At 42.9% G+C, this 22,565-nt stretch overlaps 1 protein-coding gene across 4 annotated transcripts in view; it reads left to right on the top strand.

Moving 5' to 3' along the window:
* The window catches only part of LOC120905112 (Ig-like and fibronectin type-III domain-containing protein 1), a 115,171-nt gene that overhangs the window by 84,478 nt on the left and 8,128 nt on the right, over positions 1-22,565 (top strand). For all 4 annotated transcript variants that reach the window (XM_040315837.1, XM_040315836.1, XM_040315835.1 and 1 more), the window contains 3 exons: positions 224-576; positions 13,171-13,344; positions 22,140-22,274. In XM_040315837.1, coding sequence (XP_040171771.1) covers positions 486-576; positions 13,171-13,344; positions 22,140-22,274 — 400 coding nt within the window. In that variant the 5' untranslated portion in view covers positions 224-485. The remainder of the gene's footprint in view (positions 1-223; positions 577-13,170; positions 13,345-22,139; positions 22,275-22,565) is intronic.

Below are 22,565 nucleotides of genomic sequence, written 5' to 3'. Positions count from 1 at the left end.
AATTTTGCGGGACTCGGAATTGGAGCTGGGAGCAGAAACAAAAAATGCAAAAGGCTCACACCCACCGCGGTTAATGTACTCTAGGGGGGATTTGAATTTGAATTTCACGAACATCGGGACACTCGGGACAGCATGGAGAATACCCCCGTAACCCGTTCCAAATTATGAATTTAACAGTTCGGAGGTTTTTTCATACCATTCCTCTGTTTCCTTTCTTCTGCAGGCACTTCAGCATTGAATGAATTACCACGGGATAGCGCCACGCTCCGTGTGCACAGCTCGACTATTTGGGAACGCCACCGAACGCGCTGCCGTACCGTCGCTCGGTGTGATTTAATAAAGCCACACACACACACACTCGGGACAGACTCTCCAAGCGCGACCGCGACTAGAAGCGACCGAAAGCGGCCAGCAGTATCCCACGCTTCCCGACCACGGGCTGGTCCACGACGGGTCCACCACACATCGGAACGCAACATCGGACGATGGCGTCCGGCCACGTTCGATACCTGCTGCCCTCGGTCCTGCTGGCCGTGCTGCTGTGCGGCGATGCTGGACAAGCGGCCGACCCCGTGGGTAAGTCAATTGCTTACTTCGTTAAATATTTATTATCTCGCACAGTTCATTGGGAGGAGCGGATAGGGCGCGTAACTCTTGGGCGCTGCATAACTTTGCTAGGATCCTTGCAACCACAAGCACATTCTCCGCGATCCCCGGCGGCGATGGTGAATCATTCTAAAATTAGCAATTTCCGGCTAATTCACCAAGAGTGTCGTCGTCGTGTCACCGAAACAACAACAACCACCACCGGAGGTCAACGGTAAAGTTTGATGGCATCGCGGTGATAACTTGCGACCCAGCGGGGGCCCCCAGGGCATCGATGCTACGAACCGAACTTTGGGACACGCGGAAATTTTCCAGAGCACCCACAGAGCAGCACACGGCGGGGAAAGCGGTCCAACATTGTGTTGTTGTGGTCGTAGCCCCGAGCGTGGATAGAATTTTTGAAAAACTACCCCCGGTTGCCGGAGGATTCTTAATCTTCTGTCGGGGCAGGCTTGATTGGCTCGCGAAAATTCACTTCAATCATAATCACATTACACGCCCCAGCAAGCGCGTATAATCCCGGGCTCGGTGGCCCAGTGTCTTCGTTAGGCCTAGCTGAGGGGAGTGTTCCGACATTTTGCTCCTGCACACGATGAACTGCACTCGTTGAGAGACGCACTGTGACTGGCGTGTGGTGCAGTGCGAGTCGGCGGTGGGAACTGAACCTGCAATGAAGGCTGTGAATGGTCTAGCCCTACTCACACTGATGCTCTTGTGCATGCAGCAGGAAACTATGCGTTTGAAGTAGATAAATACCTTGTTACTGGGGAAGAGGCAAACGCAAAGGTCGGGTTTAGTAAGACAAAAGCGGCGCTATAGCAACTCCACAAGCTATTCCCGTTCCCGGCGAAGGATTCTCAAACTTTCTCAATTACTAACAACACTCGTTTAAGGGGTGAAAAGCAAAACATTCGCCACAACAACAGTGTAGCGTTGCTTTTGTTCTTGTCTTTGAAGTTGTCCCTTCTCTGTTCCATCTCCACTCCTGTGGTGTATTTAAATTGCACACAAATCGTCCAAATAGTCAAAGGGAGTAAAAGTTCCTCTGTTTCCGCGTCATTAAAATGGCCCACTTCCTGTAAACGAGCTAAAACCGCACACACACACGCACAACCTGTACCCGGGTCTGTACCAATCAAAAAGTCACCCATTTTACACACTGTGGCGGCTCTTCTCCAGGCCCTATATATTACCCTGGTTCCACCTTTTGAAGGAGATGTACCTGAAGGTATATGGGAAGCGGAAAAGTTTGTCGTTTTACAACACAATCATTACGCGGGACGCGCGGCCATGCTGGGCCGTGGCCCTGCACATCAATTTGCTTTCGGATCAGTCCGGAATTCCGGCAGCGCCGGTGTGTTGCGTTGTAGGAAATTAAAAAAGTTTTAAGCGCATCGAACGTTCTGCCGTGCTCAAAAGAGATGGGGTTAAGCACAGGTGGCACACAGGCGTCCGGAAATCGGGTACTGGATGTTCAGATTGATCCAGCAACGACAAGGGCCCGCAGTTTTTTTGATGAGCCTTACATCCTCTCCAGCAGTATTGTAATTGCGCCCTTGTTGTAGATACCACCTTACATGGGGCTTGTCATATTAAAGCCTCTTTTGACGAGGACTGTTCCCGTAAGTAGCGTGCATTAGTGCCGGTATTAGAAACGGTTCGCTGTAACGGATATTTTTAGTTAACAACTATAATCCGCATGCTCCAACAAGAAGTTGTTCACGGAGGCTCCGCATGACGACATGCATATAGGTGAAAGTGCCAAAAAAGCGTGTTGACTTTGACTGTACCCTAATTTTGGGGCTAGATTTGGCTGGACAACGTCCGACCCTCGTCAGGGCTGAAATCTCGGGCCTCACCCTTCACTGGCCGGGGCACTGTTGTCGACACATGTCCGCCCGTGTGCGGCCCAGCCGGGGGTAGTCCTTAATTGAAAGTCCGAAGAGATCGTTCGATATCATTCACCACGTTGAAAGATGTTATAGAGCGGATGTTCGAGTGTGTTTTTGTATTGCGAGTCTGTGTAATGCTTTCTTGTTCGAAGCATTCGAGTGACTAGCTTGCTTGAATTGGAATATCCTATCAAACGTTTGCTATCACTTGTTGGTAAAAACATGTAATCGAATAAATCCTACTTGAATTCCAACTTCTAAAGCTTTCTTGTGCCCAGAATTACACAATTCCCTTTACGCGTACCAACATCTCGATTGCTGTTTTACACACAACAACGAAAAAAGATCACCCAGAAGTCGCACGTACGACCAAAAGCCTGCCCCTGAGGAGATGCGACGGCGAAACCCTCTTCCTGGTGCGAATAATTCCACTCCCACCAGTAGGTGAAGCTATTTATGCAAATTGGATTGTTCCCAGGGTCGCAACATCCTCGGGATATGGTGATGGAGCGGGCTACACTTTGGCGTAAGCTCCCGCAGGCAGCTAGCCTCCCTCATATGTTGTTGGGTAGTTGTATGTGCGTGTGTGTGTGTGTTTTTGGTGCGGGGTTTATGAAACAGTAATTTGTACACTGTTACCGCCGAAATCTCGACCATTTGACTGGTGGCATCTCTGGGTGTGTGGCCATGGGGTTTTTAGTTTATTTACAAGTGGGTGCTCATAAAGAGCACGGGCAGAGTAAACTACTAAAGCGGCGAGATAGCACTTTAAAGAAGATCTCGATTGTCGTTATCATGTACAATGTATAATGCATGTTTTATATATGCTTTAGATAATTATAATCCAGGGAATTAAGTTATGACGATTTGCTAGCGATATCCTAGGAAAACAATTAGAGCATTTATAGCTGTTGATGGCTGCGGAACAAAAAACAGGCTTTTTAAGCTCGCCCAAGAAGCGGAATAGCCTGCCCAACCACTCGAGTGTAGGGGCGAGATGGAAAACTACTGGCAGAAGGGAATGAAGGATGGGTAGTGTTTTTAGTGCAGGTAAAATAAGCTCGACCAAAAGGTGATAGAAAAAGGTGAAACCGAAGCAAACACACTTGCCTTTCTTCGCCCTATTGCTTGCGCAGGGCGAGTGGAAAGTTACTGAAACTTTTCCATCGCTACCTGCAAACCTCCCAGGCCCAGGTTTAGGCAACGAGTGCGTACGTGACTGCAAGGGGCGTTTTCTTGTGTGTTGTGTTTGAATTATGAGCACTTGCTGCTTTCAAAAATTAACCTTGTTTGAGTTTCTTATACCGTTGCTCAAAGGTTTGAGATAAAAAGAAAGAAAACAATTACCATAACCCTAACTGATGGGTCTGGATAGGCTTGCTGGACACAACAAGACGTCTCGTGTAACGATTTTATTACGATTCTCTTGGCACGACGCCCTTGCTAAGCGCCGGAAGGTATGCAATATGACAATTCATTCTTGTACAGGGTTTCTCTAGAACATTTTTGTGACTTTTCGGTAACTTTTTTTGTTGTGTTGCTAAAATATGTGTTGCTCAATTGTATGGCTCATTAGCTTATTAAATGATAAAAAGTAAGAAATTAAATATATAATAACCAAATATCTGTACATATTAGTATTCTTGGAATTCACTGTTTGTTTATAATTGTATTAGCGTTTTAGGTAGAACAATTGTTACGCAAAATAAGGAGAAAAAATGGCTAAAAAAGTGTGAAAAATAATGCAAAAATATTTCATTTAATGTTCGATTAAATTTTCAACATGATCTAACAATGTTGATTGTTTTTCATTGTAATTATCAAGAAAATAGAAATTATTATTATACAGAGTGACCGAGAAATAAAGCAAGTTAAACGAAAATGTATCCGTAGAAGTGTCAAAACATGTCAGCTCGAGTGAAATTTGAAGTTACACTCAGTGGCAAATGTGCCTCGAGTTACGCAATGACATGAGGCCTTTGGCAGGTCTCCCCCGATTTTTGGAAACCCGATTTGTGAAAAATGTTAAGCAACTGAGATTTTTAAAGAATTTTTCTATTTTCTATAGTTTTTTTTTACATAAATAATTATGTAGGTATGCTTTTAATTCAATTTAAAGATAAATAAATTTCATTCATATTATTTACTTTAACTTGCAATATTCCTTTTTATATATTTACTATTATTTATTAAGCAAGTATTTCTATGCGGCTTTCATGTATTATTTGGGCCGTATTTCCATACAGAAGATGAATTTCTATTAAATTGTTCAATAAAATAAATTCGAAACAATTCTCATATTTCTCAAAAGTAACGTATCACAAATGTTTGGTTCGGTTGCATATTTCGTTTATTTGTTTTTTTTATTTCACTACACTTACAATGTTTAATTGATATTAATCGGTTGCATTCTAAAACATTTTTTATTTAAAAGAAAACGATGTGAATCTTGCTTGTTGCTCAATATTGAATTGATATATTCATTCAAGCCCATCTATTAAGTTGACAGTCTGAATCAAGCGTACACTGTGAACGTATGATGTGGGAAGTGCGTGTGTCTTCCCTCAAGATGAGGTCGAGGGACTGCTTTCAATGGCGAATCTTACTGCTCAAGTGCAAAGGGGTTCCATCAATCTCGCGAGCGAATAATTTCAAATGCCTCCAAACATCTTTCCTTATCTGTAGTTAATTAAATCTAGTGGCACTAAAGGCGCTACCGACAGCGTCAATCGCCTTTGGCTTCCACACCTACCGAAAAGCAATCTCCGCTTAGCTAATGAACTTACAACCTCGTAAGCATTTCAAGCAATAAAAGCGTTTTATTGGTCACGGATCAACTAACCGCCCACATCGGCCGCCCAATATTCCGGCTAATCGCCCGCAAATGGTCTTATCTGTTATCACACCTCCTTCCCAAAAGGGCCGGGCAAAATGGCAAACTCATTACTCTCCCATCCAACCTCCGGTTCAGCCGAAGAACCTAAGAAAAATCGTTTTCCGGTTCGCCGTCTCCTTTCCTAACGTAGAGTGCGCTGTGAAAGTGTGGAAATGTTTAATAAAGGGGCAGGATGCGCGAACGAATCATTGACGCGTCGCTCCCTGTGATTGGATCGTTTGATTCGTTTCCGTAATTAGAATGATTGAAAATAACAATTTTCTCTTTTCGTCTTTTATCCTCCATTGGAGGTGGCGGCACTGTTCAGCGCAGTTTCGTCTTCCTTTCCGAAAAGGCGAACGGCTTTTTCGCGCTCTCCATAGTCCGCTGAGTGTCGGGTGAAGGAAATTAGCTGTATTTTCACTTCATTTCCGGGACTTCCGCTTGTGGGGTTTGGGATCCTCTTGGGAGCATGGTGGTGTGTCATATCCGTCCGCCCTTGCCTGATAGATCCTCTCCGTGCGGAGAACAGTGAAGCATCCGGTCGGTTCCATTCGGTTGGAGATTATTAATGTTCACTCATTTTTCAGTCTGTTCGGTGAGATAAGATTTAATTTGTTATGCCACTGCCGACACCACAACAGCAGCGGGTACGCGACAACTACGCATCGCCCAAATCGAGCTCGGTAATGGTAACGGCTGCGCATCTTCTACTCTCCGATCCTTCTTTTTTGCATCTGCCTCACGGTTCGGCTCGAGAGTGACAATTTCTTTACACTTTCCAAGTGACGAGGAAAAAGTCAGGCGGTAAGCAGTGGTAGCTTACACGGAAAGGATGATGGTTTGTAAATTTTTAACCAAAAAACAGTTCCGCTTGTTTGCATGGCTTTCGTGCGTACCGAGGAAATTTGTTTGCAAACACGAAAACAAAACATGGCAAATCATTTCGGAAGACGTTTGAAATGGAGAAGAATGTAAAGAGTATGAAGAAAGAAGAAATTGCCTGTAACCATATGGAAAGAATCATGTGGAAAATGCGACGGAGGTATATTTCTGGTATATTCGCCAACCATACCATTAACCAAGCAAGCAGAAACACGTGAAGAGCGCCAGCGACTTACTAATCACTTTAAATTTACCCGAACAAACACAATCACGGCATTTTTATTGCGTGTGATTTGTAAACTGTGTGCCAAGCTTTATTGCTGGCAATATTTCATTGCGCGGCAGTATGGGCGGACGACTTTGGTAAGGTGTGTCATCAAAATAATAACCATGAATCCGTCATATGATGGGGAGCCATTTTCAAGAGATTAATGGTTTGGCACACTGTGTACTATCGTGCTGATGATTGATTAGTCGATTAAAGTTGTTTGTACAAACTAAAATTCGAGACTCCGTGCAGCAATGATACAAAATGTACGGATTTTAAAGTGTTTACCTTAAAAGTGTGCATTTTGAAGTTTATTTTACTGATTTTATTGAATAGATTTTAACTCTTGATCAGGAAAAAGCATTGAGACGGTAGGAGATTAATTTTGATAAGATATCATTTGTATAGTCCCAGGTTTTCAGCTCCAGGAATTCAAACCTGATCTTGGATCCTACATCAGGTTGGGAACTGATTCTGAACCCTTAACCATTCTGGAACTGATTCTAACACGATACCACGTTCTTGGAATTGGAAAGCTGTACTCATGCTGGTCCTGGAACTGTTCGCGATTTCACGAGATATATGAGATATCAACAGATTCCAATAGTAATAGGATAGTCATATCTCGGTAGCTGCTGAAATCCCAAGCTTGTCATAGCATTATTTTTTCAGACGAAACATTAAGTCCTCTGAAGGTAACTTTGAACAATCAAGATGATCGTTTTTATAGAGCATGTCTTCGTGGTGTACTAGCCGTTAAATAGCAGTCGAATAATATCAAAATGCATCACCTCAGTAGGTTTGAGAAGAACTATATCGACAAACGGGGAATTACCAGTTATTATTCTTTGGCAGTGCTAAAATACTTTTGTGTAACAGCCGGTCTCATGGTACAGTCGTCAACTCGTACGACTTAACAACATGCCCGTCATGGGCTCAAGCCCCAAATAGACCGTGCCGCCATACGTAGGACTGACTATCCTGCTATTAGAGGTAATCCAAAAGTCATTGAAAGCCAACGCCATAAGTGGTACAGAGGCAGGCCTTGACCGACAACGGTTGTTGAGCCAAAAAGAAGAAGAAGAAGAAGTATATTAGACAAGTTTTTGCTTTCAATCGTTCCATGAAGCTTCAATGGTTCCGGAATCGCGTAATAAGAATTCGCCTTGTTCCATCAGTTCATCTGAAAGGCCGGCCTACAGCTTCTCCAGATTTGAAGCCATTGGACTTCAGTATTTGGGGACATATGCTAGGAACGTTCGATGACGTTAAGCATTTGAGTTTCAACGAATTCAACCATCGTTTGTGTGAAGATTTGGGATAAAAACCAAAATTAAGTTGTGCGTGCTTAAAACCTATAGTTGTTCTGTTATTTTTCAATAATAAAACTGCATAAAAAGGCAAACAAAATCAACTATTAAACTATATCCGTTGAATTCTTCGCCTCTGGATGGGAGAATCCAATTTTTTTAAGCTTTTTGTACTACTTTTACTACCCAAATCACATCTGCTCATCGAAATGTCTGTTTCGGAGAAGGTCAATGCTTCCCGGTGGAGTACTTTTGAACCCCCACCTACCTACGCTCTGTTAAATCGAGCACTCTTACTGCTCCACCACCGGCAAAGGGACATGGGCTGGCGTAGTATCATACGCGTGCACTGAACCATAATATCTTTATTAAACCGGCGCTCCATCTTGCCGGTGACCCTCTCTATTAGGAGCAATATCAAAAATACCAATCAAAACCCCCCGACACAACGCAACACACGCCCAAACCGTACATCGCACACAAAACATATTTCTTTCGTCATTACACGCGCACACAAAGCAATCGCACCGACCGTGGTGCGTGTGGCAAGCACATAATTTTTGGATACTACGCGGGGTAAAAAACACGGAGAAGGAAAAAGACATTTTCCTCTCCACCCATGGCAACATTAGCACCACCCGAGTTACGTGTACTACTAGCACGTGTACATGGTGTGGCAAGGTTCGGCAAGTGATTTATGAACTCGTCAGTAGCTACACCACTTCCCAACGCTACAGGCTCCCCTTCGGCGGTACGGTACGGCGGGTACGAAAAGGAAATCAACTGAAAGTACTTTTACGCATCAACTCGTTCCTCGAGTTTTGTCAAAGTTAAGTTGCGAAGCAGTAGAAAGCTGGCTGGTTAAATCAACTTATTTGTATTTCTTTTTTGCGTGTGCATGTATGTCTGTACTTTTGGGCCCCCTCACATAGCAACACACAAATCGTCGTGCTGCGCGACCGGCCCGACGCTTACATTTGCTAAACTTTATCGTTTAGGAAATGGTTCAAAAGTGAGGAAGCAGAGCAGCAACAACGACAAAAAAGTCTGCCAAAAAAGAAAGAAGAAAGAGAAACGCTGGGAAGCTACACGTTGAGCAACGTGGTTCCGGTTCGACATTGAGTGAAATATTTCGACAGCTTTGAAAAGCATCCCAGCAACTTGAGCAGGATGGAGGGAAAAAGAGAAGATTTTTACAACATCGAGAGACGAACATTGGCTTCCACGAAAAAAAGGAAACACAAAAATCAGGGAAAAAAGGCGCCGAAAGCTGCAATCGTTCGTGTGTCGTTCATCGATGGGGCATTCCTTAGCACTTCACATTCCTGTTTGGAAAAATGTGGCAAGCACAGCAGGCAACAGCACAACAGCAGGAAGAAACCTCCGTTCGTTTCACACATTTTGTGTAGGCTTTACGCCCCTGTGGCAAAGAGAAGACAAAAAAACTCCCTACCACCCGCGCTCTAAACGTCATTCTTCTTTGATTTCTCTGTCAGCAGCTCGACTGATCCACCCGTGCGCGCGTCCCCTTTTCTCTCTCCAGTAGAGGGTGGAAAATAATAATCCTATCAAACGATACCACCGCTGTCGTAGTCTGTCGGCCCCATTTCCTCTCCCTACAAGAACTGCAAGACGTTTCCGATCGTTTTGGCGTGGTGAAAGAATGGTGAAAGAAAGACCGATTCATCCGATTCGTGACGTTGGAGCTGTGAACGAAATGAAACGATACCCCTCTTTCCGATGATTGCCGGATGGTTGCACACGGGAAACAGTCGCTTTATGCTCTGGCCCGTTTCTTCACAGTTTCTCACTATCGACTTAAATCGGAGCAGGAGCCGTCTGCGGTCCAGTCGGCAGTGCGAAGGGCAAAAGCTTTGCTGGCGGCGGACAGGCCTTAAAGCTGTGCCCGAGACGGCACTGTACTATTTTCATATGCGGGGTTTTCTATGTGTCCTTTCCGCCATCATCAACCTTTGCTCTATTTTTATACTTTATCGTCGACCCATTTTCTTGGTCGTTATTTTTATAACAGACGCTAGTTGCTCCCAATTTTCTTCCGCCGGTCGTTCCCGGGGTCCCGAGGGGAGCAGTGTAGTTCTAAAATTCATTTTATCACTCTTCCTACCATACACACACCGTAGTGGCTGGGCATGAGAGGCTCCTAGTTCTGCCAAAATAAAAACCTGAATTTACCACCCAAAAACCAACCTTCAGAAAAAAGACACATTTCTTCCCGTTCATTTCTTCGCCGATTTTTCTTCGGATTCTTGTGTTCGGTAACTTGTTTTTCCGCGTGCCCAGCACATCACAACGGACAAAACGCAGACAAACAATTGTGTGCCACCGGCCAGGAACGGCAGCCAGCCAGGAGGCAGAGGTGGGCTGCGATTTCAGTTTTTCAGCTCGCGCCTTCCGGGCTAGTTCGGTGGGTAACGAGGAAACTTTGCCAATTTCACCGTAAACATTAATTTTGGAATCAATTTCGAAGTGCGCTCGGGCACTCCGGTTTTCGCTGTCGCTCACCGCCACACGGCCCCGTCAGCTCTTCGATATGATTAATCTTTTGCCTGCTAGCAGGGAAAGGGTGTGTGGTGCGGCAAACAATCCACAACATTATTACCGAATCGGACGAAATGATGGGAAAGCAAATCTTAATCACTGGCCGCTTCCGACTCTGTTGGTCTGCAACTGGGTAAAGAATTGGTTCTAGAATAAATGATGAGCTGTTTGCTGCCCGGGGGCAATCTTACCGCAAACTTTTGGCTTAGCAAAATGGCCAGAGCAGAGTTGGAATAGTAAAGTTGGATGGTGGAAGAAGCATTTGGATTCAAATTTGGAATTGCTGTACACATTTTGGGAGCACTATTTGACAAACACAATTGCGATTCAAACACAGCGAGATACAATAGTATTCTCAAACTATCAGTGAGTAAGTGAAGTCTACTTGACATGTTTACTGCAGTACATATAATTTCTCGTAAATATGCTGATATCGATGGAAAAGATGCAATAGTAACCTTGACCCAATATTGCAGCGTCAGTGTAATATGATACTCGTACGGACAATTCACATCAAACGTCGAGTACCATCGCGGTAGATCAGTGTTTCGCTTTTATGAGCCTAAGTGGAATTAAACTTTGTTCCAAGCGGACTTATTGACACTTGATCGTCCAGCTGATCATAGAAACCCTGAAGACGTTTCCCTTACTGGAAACGCTGGAGTTTGGAAGCTATTTTTAAACTCTTTAAATGAGAAATGGATAGATGTAGGAAGGGCATAGTCTCGAATAGGAGATATGCTACTTCAGGAACGAATCTATCTACATAAACCCTTCCCAAAATTGATTCTTCTGTCGAAAGAAAAATAACTCATAGATCTCGCTTAATTATTCGTAAAAAAAAATCTGTCTGAAACAAAATCCATATCAGCGTCACGTACTCCATTGTGATCAGTCACTATGTCATGACTTTTTTTGTACTGTGATCAATTTTACAAAATGTCACTGACATAGTCATGACAAATTCCGGCTGAAATAAAATCATGTCAGCGTCACGAACTCTACTGTGATGATCAGAGATGAGCCTCAAACAGTTGGTGCGACCATCACATGCTTGGTGACATTTTGTGCAACCAACTCTTGGTCAGTCACTTGATCGCGACATTTTAAGTCGGTAATCATTACGATAGTCATGTGAAATATACGGCGCTTTTGAGAGGTTTCAAGAAACAAAATGAGCATGTTTTCTCGCTCCGTTTGACCCGACAGATAATCAAAACAGTCAGAGGGAGAAAGCATACTCATTTTGTTGCTTGAGCCTATACGCCATGTATATTCTAAGAATGTCGTGATTATCCCCCAAAAAAAAGTCGTGACCAAGTGAGTGTCCAAGAGTTGGGTGATAATCAATATGTCACCAAGGATGTGATTGATCCTCCAACTTTTTGAGTCTCATCACTGATCATCTCAGTTGTGCACGTGAGCTGATTTGAGCTTTTTTCAGTTATGAATGTTGGTGACTGAAACAGTGGCATTTGGCAGCACTGCTCACAGCCAGAAAATATCATCATTATGGTTGCGCCGGCATTAAGCTAAGCTTGTCAGTCAGAGTATCGCGTTGGACTCAAGCGCGTTCAGCATGTCATGTTGCACTTTCATTGGGTATCAGCAATGAACATCAAGCTGCCACGGTTATGTTCATTGTTTTCGTTGGTGAAAATCTCGTGATGCTCATGACATTTTGCAGCACTGACTAATAATAACTAACACTAACTCATGTAATAATGAGTTTCCGTTTAAGCGACAGGATTGTTTTCTTCCACAGTGTAGCTGAAACAAATTTTCATTCATTTCTTGTTGTTGCAAGATTGATTGATATCACAAGGTATCCCTTGCATTGACGCTTATAGATCCGATAAAAAATAGCTTTTTTGTTCTTATCTGTTTTTTTTTTTGTGTTCATGTGTTTTTGAATATGTCATAATTTTTTTTTTAATTTCTCAGAACATTTCAATAGTTTTACTTATCTCATCTTTATTGGTCATCTAATTGAAGATTAGTGTAGAAGTTTCCTAACTATTTTGATATTTTACTATTTCAAATAATTTAATACGACATTACAAAGTTTAAAGTTCTTATTGAAAACATTTTTAAAGAGCGATTATTATTAGTTAAAAACTAACATAAAATAGATAAGTAAAAAATTCAAGAAAAGTTAAACGAAAACAGCGTTTTAATAACTGTCGAACATCATTACAGCTTCTGGTCATCCTCCACAGGGATTTCTTTTCTTTTTTTGTAGGAAGAAGCTTTCAGCGAGGCTTTTATTACACATCTTGTAAAATCGCCCATAAATGTCCGAAACAATACCAGTCCATTTAAAACCGACCGTCTTGTGTCCATCCCCATTTTCCCGATACTTACGCAATCGCTAGCCAACAATTTAAAATAAGGCTCAATCCCAACTAGGCCTAACAATACGGGATGATGCCGGAATGTCATTGACACCCCCCGAACGTTAACCTCCCGGTAATTTACAGCAAACTTTACGCAGAAAAACGTCCCGAATCTTGGGGTGAAAACCATTTCCTTTTCCGTACAGCGCACAACGATAAACATTTAGCTTTATAGTGATTGCCGACATTTTTGAGCCATTCAATGCTAACAGGCCCTGCCCGCTTTCCCAATGGCTCCCACCACCCCACAGTGCCACCGTATCAAAAACATCTAATTATGATACCCCTTTTCCAGCCACTCACCCAACTCACCGAAGAGTGTTTGCACTAGTCGCACATTCATTCACGTATTTCTTTCGTTTGCGCTTTCCCTTCACAGGCACGGGAGGACCGTCGCTGGTGCACGTCGGCGAGGACGCGCTGCTAACCTGCGTGGTGATGACCCCGTACAACAACGACACCGTGCTGTGGCGCAAGGGACCGCACGAGATCCTGTCGGCCGGCATGAATCGGGTCACCGGGGACAGGCGGATCAGCGTGCTGCACGATGACTGTAAGTACCGGGCGTCGCCGGTGGAGGCAGCAGCAGAACATTGAAACCATTTTTGTGTCGCCCATTTTACCGCCCCGGGAGTGATTAGTTCGGTAATAATCGCTGCTCATTATCAGTCGTTACCTTCTGTTTGCCCCCCCCCCCCCCGCCAATGTACGGTGTGTCCCCAGAAGTGTGGATTCCAGCGAACGCGACACTGTCGATAAAGCACCGGTTAACGAGTGTGTGTGTGTTTTTGTTTGATACCGCTTAGAAGCCAGTATCATCGTTTCGTCTTGGCTTTTCGCGATCCTTGGCAACACTTTCGCCCTCTCTCACGGGGACGTCTCCCCAAAAATCTCAATAATTCAGCAATTTAATTAAGAAACAGTGAATTCCCTGACGGGGATGAAGCCTGCAGCCTGGATTCAAAGACATTCCGGGCAGCTGGAATGTACGCTTGAGCGGGCGCGCGCTCGCGTACACCTTTTTCCTCGCACGCACGGCAAGAAGGACAAATGAACGTCGGGTAACACACACACACACACAGGTCGAGCACTTTTTCACCGTAAATGGGGTAAAGCTCATTCAGGAAGGGGGGATGGATGGAATACTTTTGTTTTTCCCGTCTAAGAGCCTTTCCGGAGTGTTGCCGTTGAATTTAGGGAATTTTGGCCACATTCCACACTCACGACGGGAAAAAGGGAGCTGTACGCGAAACGTTTCATTTGTAGTTGGGCACGTACACCCAGCAACTTTCGCTTCATTATTCTTTTTTTTGTTGCCCTTTTTGGGCTTCAGTATTTGCGTAGACATGTGTGTGTGTTTGCGTGCGTGTATGTCTGGATCCGGGCGACGATGGTGACGACGACGACGACGCCAGCAAAAACGAGCCAGATCATCGCCTGTCCGTCGTGTCCCACCTGTGTGTCCCGCAGCCGAAACCTACCGAAAGAGTAAATAAAGTGAAAACAATTGAATTTAAAATTGTTTCACCGCACCCGGGTTCTCCGGTTTCGTTTTGCAGCGATCCTCTCCGCCTGTGATGTGACGAGGATGTGGATGTGGGGTTGCAAATGGAGAACCACCACCACCCACGCCCTGTGCTGTGTGTCGTCGCCGGGAAGCATCGTTCCTAATTTTAATTAGAAAGTTTCGAGTAATTTATGCTACGCTCACTTATTAAGGGTGTACGAAACTCGTAAGCACAAAAGTTAAAGATACTTCTGCTTCCCCCTTCCCTCTGGGGGGGTTGGTGAGTTTTCTCCCGCGAACGTCGCCACGTGTGTGTGTGTTTGTATGTCGCCAAAGAAACGATGCCACTATTGCTTTTTGGTTGGAGCGCAAGAAAACATATTAAAAAAAGGAACCAAAAGACTCCCTGTTACCGTTCGTATAGAGTCGCACAGACGCTTCTCCATTTCAGAAAGCTCCAATCGGTTGCCAATTTCTCGTGTGTATGTGTGTGTGTCTTTGCATTGTTTCAGTCCCTTTCGGGTCTGTCTGTACCAATTGAAGTTTGCCGGAATCGGAAAACGCACCGACTTTGCGTGTATCGGAATGCGAAGGTAAAATTTATGTCCCTCGCTGTTTGCTCCTGGTGTGTGTTTCGTTGGTTGGTTGCCCCAAATGGTTCCGTGTTTTGGTGCGAAAGTTGGACCATCATGTGTGTGTGTGTGTGTGGTTTCTATCGATTTCCATCGGTTGTGAGCCGGCCCAGTCCTTGAAAATGGTCTCAACCCAATCCATTTCATTGTGCTTCATTAGTTGGTGGTAAATAGTTTCATTCCATTTGCCGGAAGGAGGAGGTGTGTAATAATTGCAGCCTGACAGTGTGTTTGCGAAAGTTTCTTCGTGTGCTATAAATTGTGCTATACACCATCATAGGGGTTAGTGGAGTAAACGTGCATAGGGGAGTCCATAAATAACGTTTTTGGGGGAGGGACGCGTTAGATGCGCTCTTCTGTGCGTGTGTGTGTGTGTGCATTGCAACAGCTGTTACCTTGGTGCATGTTTAAAGTCTAATTTGCTATTGTCAAATATTTATGGATGAAAGTGCAGTAAACAAAATTTAGCTCTGCTAGGAGATAACTCACTTAGGGGTAGTTTGAAACAATTTTGACAAAGCTAGAAATGATTGGCCATTAAATCGTATACCTGCATGAAATATGGTTCGATTGTTTAGAAGGATCTAAGTGATACTGTTATGACTGTATTATGTCCAGCATTTCTTACTGCTGAGATTGAGAGCCTATTCTGACCCAACCTTTGAAGTCGTTCAATCATCTGCTATATCTGGTATAAGATCATCATAAGAAAATGATCTGTTAGAGCAGGCATGAGCATTCTACGGCTGGCGAGTTTCGTTTATACCTTAGATCCTTAAAACAATTACAATAGAACAGTAATAAAATACCAGTCTGAAGTCAGACACTGTTTTAGTTGTTTGATTTTTGGAGGTCACATTCTCCAAAGGTAATGGTAGTAATGGTTACCTTATTCATAATATGATCTAAAAATATCACCCACATCATTTCCAGAACTGCTGAATAAATGATTTGGCTGAGAACTCTTTTTGATTACAGTTTTGGTGTTGACTATTGTAGTAAAATAGTTTGATTACACTCAACGTTTTGTAAAGTGACATGTCCTAAAGCTGGTAGAGTAAACACGAAACACTTGGGATTTTCAGAAATAGATCCCACAGTTTTACATAGATCTTATAGTTATAGTGATCTTATACATTTTTTTCACTAAATCTGTGTAAAATTTAGTAAGGTTTAAGAGATTATAATATTTTACAGACTTACTTTACAGGAGATCTTTGTTGGAAGTCGTCCCTACTATATTAAATTCCCCTATTGCTATTAACTAGTCTATGTATAAAGAACGCTTCTCCAGACAGTATTGGTTGCTGTGTGCGATGGATTCTGTGGAAGAGAACAACTAATAGGGATTGTGATAATCAAGGACCTAAGCAGAATATTGCAAATGGGAATCCAGAACAACATACCAATCAAGACATGTAGACTTGGACCAAATATCCCAAAGAATGTTGTACCAATGGAGCAGAAGTAGCTTCTTGTTCTACTCTGTGAATCTGTTTTAAACATGAATCTTAGAGGACTGATGGGCTGCGATATGAGGTGTAAACGATAGATTCAATGTTATTTTTCTCAGGATGAGCAAATTATGCTCTAATATTCCCTGAAGATGCTTTTTCATCCGGGATTAACTTTCGTCAATTTCTCACATCCCTCATCGTAACGCACCGAACTCAACGAACCATATAAAAACCCTTTCAAAAGCACTAAAAATGCATTACTATGTTTCCGGCAGTAACTACGCCATACAAATGTTGCGTACCTCGACGCCAAACAACCATACGGAAGAGCACCGCAACAGCTCAAGTACTTCAATTAATGTAGCAACTGCACTGCCGCATATGTACGCCGCATTCTTCACCGAAACGCATAATTCAGTGTCACTTTGGAGCAAGCGTAGCGTATCCTTTCGCTGTGTCAGACCTCCGATGCGTGCTAGAAGAATACACAGCCGTTACAAACGCACTGCTCACATAGCCGCCGTCCCCAAAAGTAGACGAAACGGATGAGATACTTTGTACTCTATTTCTTCTCTATCGTCTCTCCAAACCACCTACCCGCTGGAGATTACCCATCAGTCACTTGGTGCCTGAAGTTTTGGTCCATCGTGCGGATCCGCGCCTGCAAGCGACAACTTCACAGTACGCCAACAGAGCCAGATCAAAGGATCTTCCAGACTTTGGGGGTCCGGCATCGAAATGGGCGTGCTGAATGGATAGATAGGCAGGCGAGAAAAAAAGCAAACACACGCGTACACTTTTCAGGACAGTTCCGTTGTCTGTAGTTCTGCAGACGGGCACCACCGGTCGGTTGGTTAGGTTACGCTTTGTGTCATTTGCACGCTTTTCAGTCAACTGGTACGGAAAAGCGATTTACCGGAACACGACTCTGTAACTCGACCAGAGAGAGAGAGAGAAATAGAGAAAGAGGGTGGTGATGGGTCTTGAACGATTTCACCCGACACGGAGTGGGAAGGTCCATGTTGCGCGCGCGCCCGCGCATATCGCTCAGTAAATCAACACGTAAGACAGACGGACCAAACAGACAACCGTCGCGTTAGTAGTTTTCTGTGTCCGGGCTTTCTATGTGCCCTGGCTATATCCGGCTTTCTGCGCCTTTTTGTCCAAGCGGCTATTGCCTGGAGACCGCCCCGATACACGTGTGGTGTGTGTCTGTGCGCTCCTTGGTTTGTTTATCTTTTGCCTCACAGTGCCCAAACGTGGTGGGCGTTAGCGTGGTGTAAGGTAAGAGGATAAAAGTTTTCATCACATCGTCCGCTAACTGGCGAACAGTGGCATCCTTTTGTTGTGTGTCTTTGTAATGCCGTCCGGTTTGATACGAAGCCATTTCATTTTCGCCATTGTTTTGCTACGTTACGATCCGGCTTTTCCCGGTTCTATCACGGGAGGCGGTGTATTGCATTGTTGTCTGATTTGTGATGAAACCTTGCGTTTTGAAACAGTTGGCGCCCGTTTGGGTGAAAACAAGGATTAACGAAACGGGTGCACAGGTTTTGTAACGCTGCAGGTGTGGATGCCTGCGCGTAGTGAAGCGTTTGCTTGATCAGAAAAGCTGTTGGACATAGTAGTCCACAGTTTGCTTCGCACAAGCACATTGGAACAAGCTTCAAGCTGTTTCAATTCATTGCATTCTAGTGTTAAGGCCGGGGGACATTGTCTGTATTCGCTAGTGTAATTTCTATTTTCACTAGCGCATCTGCCAATGTACCCCAGTCTTTGCACATTGAAACTTTATAAGATTTTAAGTCTAATATGGTGTGATCGATCACCAATCGATGGTTTGCTATAATTCCTTCACCGTTTGGATGAATATCGAAATGACACTATTTTTAAAAATGACTATTATTATGACAATTTGAGAGCGAATGCCATCGTCTTATCGTATATTTCTGTGTTTTCATGATTTTGTTAGAGGTTTTCATACAACTTATTCAAATTCCGATCGTCTTGTTGCCATGATGTCATTATCCAAACAAAGCAAGAATTGCTATCTTTATGCCATAAATAGTGGAGTATGCCAATTCATCTGAACTGCAATTTTTATGCCCAACTACAGTTTTATCTTTACAAATAACATTTTTTTTGTTCGAAATTCTATGAAACCCTATACAAACCCCAATTCAATTTCAGTTTCAGCTGCTCTTGCTGCTAATTGATCTTATACAGAAATTAGTACATACAATTTGCTTTACATGATTGAATACTGCAAATTAATATGAGTCTATATAATTCCTTCTGTCGTTTTTGTCTCTCTTTTTTTCTTTCTGTTACTCCTGTTTTTTTCTGGTTATTCAGGTTTTTTGTATTTTATTTCAAACGTGTTTGTAAACCAGAAAAATATACATCTTTTCTTTGGTATGTCATAATAGGGGTTTTTAGAGTTTCTCGTAGTTGTAGGATACTTTCTTGACCTCTTCTGATGCAAAATCAACTATATATGTAGATAATCGAACACTATGACACTCTTGCTGGACAAATCCAATTGGAAATTCTATTTTGACGGTCCAAAAAAGGTGCTATAGAGTCCAATTCCAATTGAAAGTAAATTTTCCGTACGAATGAGTAAAAAAAATGTCCCCCAATTATCAGAACCTCTGGAATCCCTTTATGAAGTGATTTATCCCTGGCTACGGACTTTCGTCTTTGGCACAACAACCGTTGTCGTTCAAGGCCTGGCCTGTACCCACTGGTGCAGTGAGCTTGGTTTTCTTTGACTTATTGTTACCATAGTCAGTCCTACGTATGGTGGGGTGGGGGTACGGTCTATTCGGGGCTTGAACCCATGACGGGCATGTTGTTAAGTCGTACGAGTTGACGACTGTACCACCAGAACGGCGTGTTTTTACAGCAAACAAAAAAGAATGGCTTTAATTGGGTTCTATAACAACATCTGAATCCTTGCCAAACTACTTTTGAACTATAATTACATACATAAGAAAGAACCAGAAATCCTTCTACCACACCCAAGCCGAAGAAAAATAAATAAAAATAAAAGCAAACAACCTTGTTAGTGCACTACCACTACTACTGCTACTACTACCACTACTATTTCCACAGCGAGAAGAACTTTCCGAAGAAATAGAAAATTAAATTTCATTTCCCATCGTTCCCATTATGCGATTTGCCACCCATTTTCTTCACCTCGGTGTAATTCGTTGCGGGCTTCGCTTCAGCGTAAGGGAAGCCACCACCGACCGGCGAAAAGGTGCAAGACGGTGGTTAAAAAACATCACAATAGCAACAGCAACAACAACAACAACAGCTAGAACTCCTTTTCCCGGTTTGTGCTGCGTTGAGTTGGCAAGAATGTTGTCTGTACTTCTGAAAACACCGAAGGAGACCGACCAGGTTGTACTATTGCTAGTACCACTACTACCACAACTTGTTTCCTGTAGACTTTTCTAGCTCGGTGTTCGCTAATTATTTTCCTCCGTTTTTTCCTTGGCACCAGCGTGTGTGTGTGTGACAACGAACCTGTAAGCGGACTACCATTACCTGCTCCGTCCGGTTACGAACGGGTTACACCATTTCCCGTTGAAGCACCATCACCACCATCTCTCCTGTGAAGTGATACTTTCATTTCCCTCAGCCCTAGGCAAGCTCTCACATCTTGCTCCTCTTCCTCACGGTCGAAAGGACGGGATTTAGCGCGTAAAGTACCAGGCCGTGGCCGAACGCGCCATCAAACGATGCTGAATGCGGGCAGAAAGGGGCTTCCTCTTGGTACAGAAGCGCAACCACTGCACCCGTACAGCCCATTACGAGCGTTAGAGCAAGTGTGTCGTGGTGTTGCTGGTGCACTCGACTTTTCTTTCGTTCTTGTTATTTTTTATTCTCCTTCTGCGTTTACCAAAAGCCACGAGAAACCTTTCGTGCTTTAATTTCTTAGCAACTCCAGTGACCATTTCGCGGGAAGTTGTTGCGCTGTTTTATGTACCGCGGTGTACTGTGGTGTAAAATGGTGAAGCGAGGAAAGTGAAAGTTAAACTTCAACTTCCTTTGATGTTTGGTACCGGGGTTTTTTTTTGCGCTGTTCTTGTATCCATTTCGGAAAGAAATGTTAAAAAGAAAGCTTTGGTAAGATCTTTTAAAATGTTTCATTACTTATTTTATGTTATTTTGTTTCTTTTTAAGCACTAGAACCAGTTGGAAAGTGTGATAGGGGTGTGTTTTTATGTGTCTAGTTTTCTACACATAAAATAGTTCTTTTTGAAATAAAAATTCCTCAGAGTTTAACGAATCGTTTGATTTTTTTTTTTTGAATATTAATGACGGTCATGAAACACATGGCATAAATCTGACGTTTGTAAATTGTAAATTGTTTTACAGGGCTTTCCAAGTCACTTTCAAATGTGCTCATCATTATTCACCACCTCCAAGATCAGCTCAAAATTTCATTTCAGGTACATTGTCCATACTCGCTAGCGTAATTTTGATTTTCACTAGCGCATCTGGCGGCGGTTGGTGAAAACTTTTTTTGGTCAACGAGGGAATGGTCGTACCCGATCTCAAATTTAAATAGCTTTTTCACCGTTTTTAATGTGAATGTGACTGAAATACTACTTGCACAACATATTTATCTATTCAATCAACAATTTCAAAACTTATCCAACCCAGTTTAAGAAAAAAAACATGGAAAAATAACATTTTTTGAAGCGGCTCCAAATTGTTTGGCTTACACTAGCGAGTACGGACAATGTACACCTTTACGCATGATTTTCAACACATCACAAAGAACGGTCAAACTCAGTCCAGCTTGAAATGTGTTGAAACTCACAATACATAATAAAATATTTGCTATTGAAACACATCTCGCTATGTAAAATGTCGTACACATTAGAAATTGACTCGGAAACCCCTGTAATGTACTGTTACCAAGACAATTTTTAAATTTTAATAAATAGGTCTTGTGACAATCATGTCCGAACCGCAAATTTCTAAGCGTTTTAACAGAACGCATTGTCCTTGAGGCATCAGCAAAGAACACACGATCAAAGAAGTTTCTGTAGAACCAAGCGTTTTAATGACTAACACTTCAGGGGCTGTCTCAACTACTTAATCTACTTTAACATCAAATTTGTAGCATTGAATTAAAATGTTTTTGTCGGATGATTGATACTCCGGGTGAAATTAATAATGTTGTTCCCTTCCAGAGCACACAATCGATACAGAGCTAAGCATAGATTAAAAGCGTTAAACTTACTGATAAAAAGAAACAAATAATTTAGTAATTATTTTATACACAGCTAACACCTTAAGCTTGTTCAGATTACAGTGATACTTGAGCGCACAACAATCTGAAACATTGATATGAAATCTATCCCAGTTTTTTTTCCAAAATGTTCATCTCCTCTAAGTGCTGTAGAAACTCCAAGTATCTCAAGCAATGTCATCTTCATTTTCCAATTCCAATAGGAAGCCATATAAAAGAAGCATTAAAATATCGCTTTCTTTTTAAAATTAATGGAATGCCAAATACAAATATAAAACCCCCATCATCTCCACTATTCCCTTCGCTTCAACAATGCTGAAAATAGTTTTAATTATGACTCATTCATATTTACTGTATGTAACAAAAACAATTGTTTGCCATTGGAATCAGACATTGCACAAGGACTTCCCACTTTTGTCTGTCGTCTCATTATTATTTATATGTTTGTTTGTTTCCTTTTTCTTTTCTTCCTCCTTTCAGCACCCAAGGGCAGAACGCCACTCGGCGGTGACGTATGGGTGCTGCTCATCAAGGAAACGCGCCTGAACGATTCCGACGTGTACGTGTGCGAGGTGAACAGTGACCCGATTGTAAGGAGCTTCCACCCACTAACAGGTATTTATCACGACCGTCTCTACCGTCTGCTTTCTTCAACGAAGAAAACCTTTACACTCAATGCTGTGGCGCCCTGAGAGTTAAAAGACAAAAGGGGAAAGGATGTAACAAACGGCATACCCGACGCCAAGGTCGGGAGTGTTAGTATTGTTGCATCATTACAACGAGCTCATTACAACGTGTACCTTGCAAAAGCGTCAAATTCTTGACGATGGTGGTACGCCATGGCAGGATGGCAAAAGAAAAGCAGTGCATAAATTAATGATCCCTTTATTTTACACAAACAATTTT

This window comes from Anopheles arabiensis, chromosome 3 (genome assembly GCF_016920715.1).
Source record: "Anopheles arabiensis isolate DONGOLA chromosome 3, AaraD3, whole genome shotgun sequence".
Lineage (NCBI taxonomy): Eukaryota > Metazoa > Arthropoda > Insecta > Diptera > Culicidae > Anopheles > Anopheles arabiensis.
This window is presented reverse-complemented; position numbering and strand designations above follow the sequence as displayed.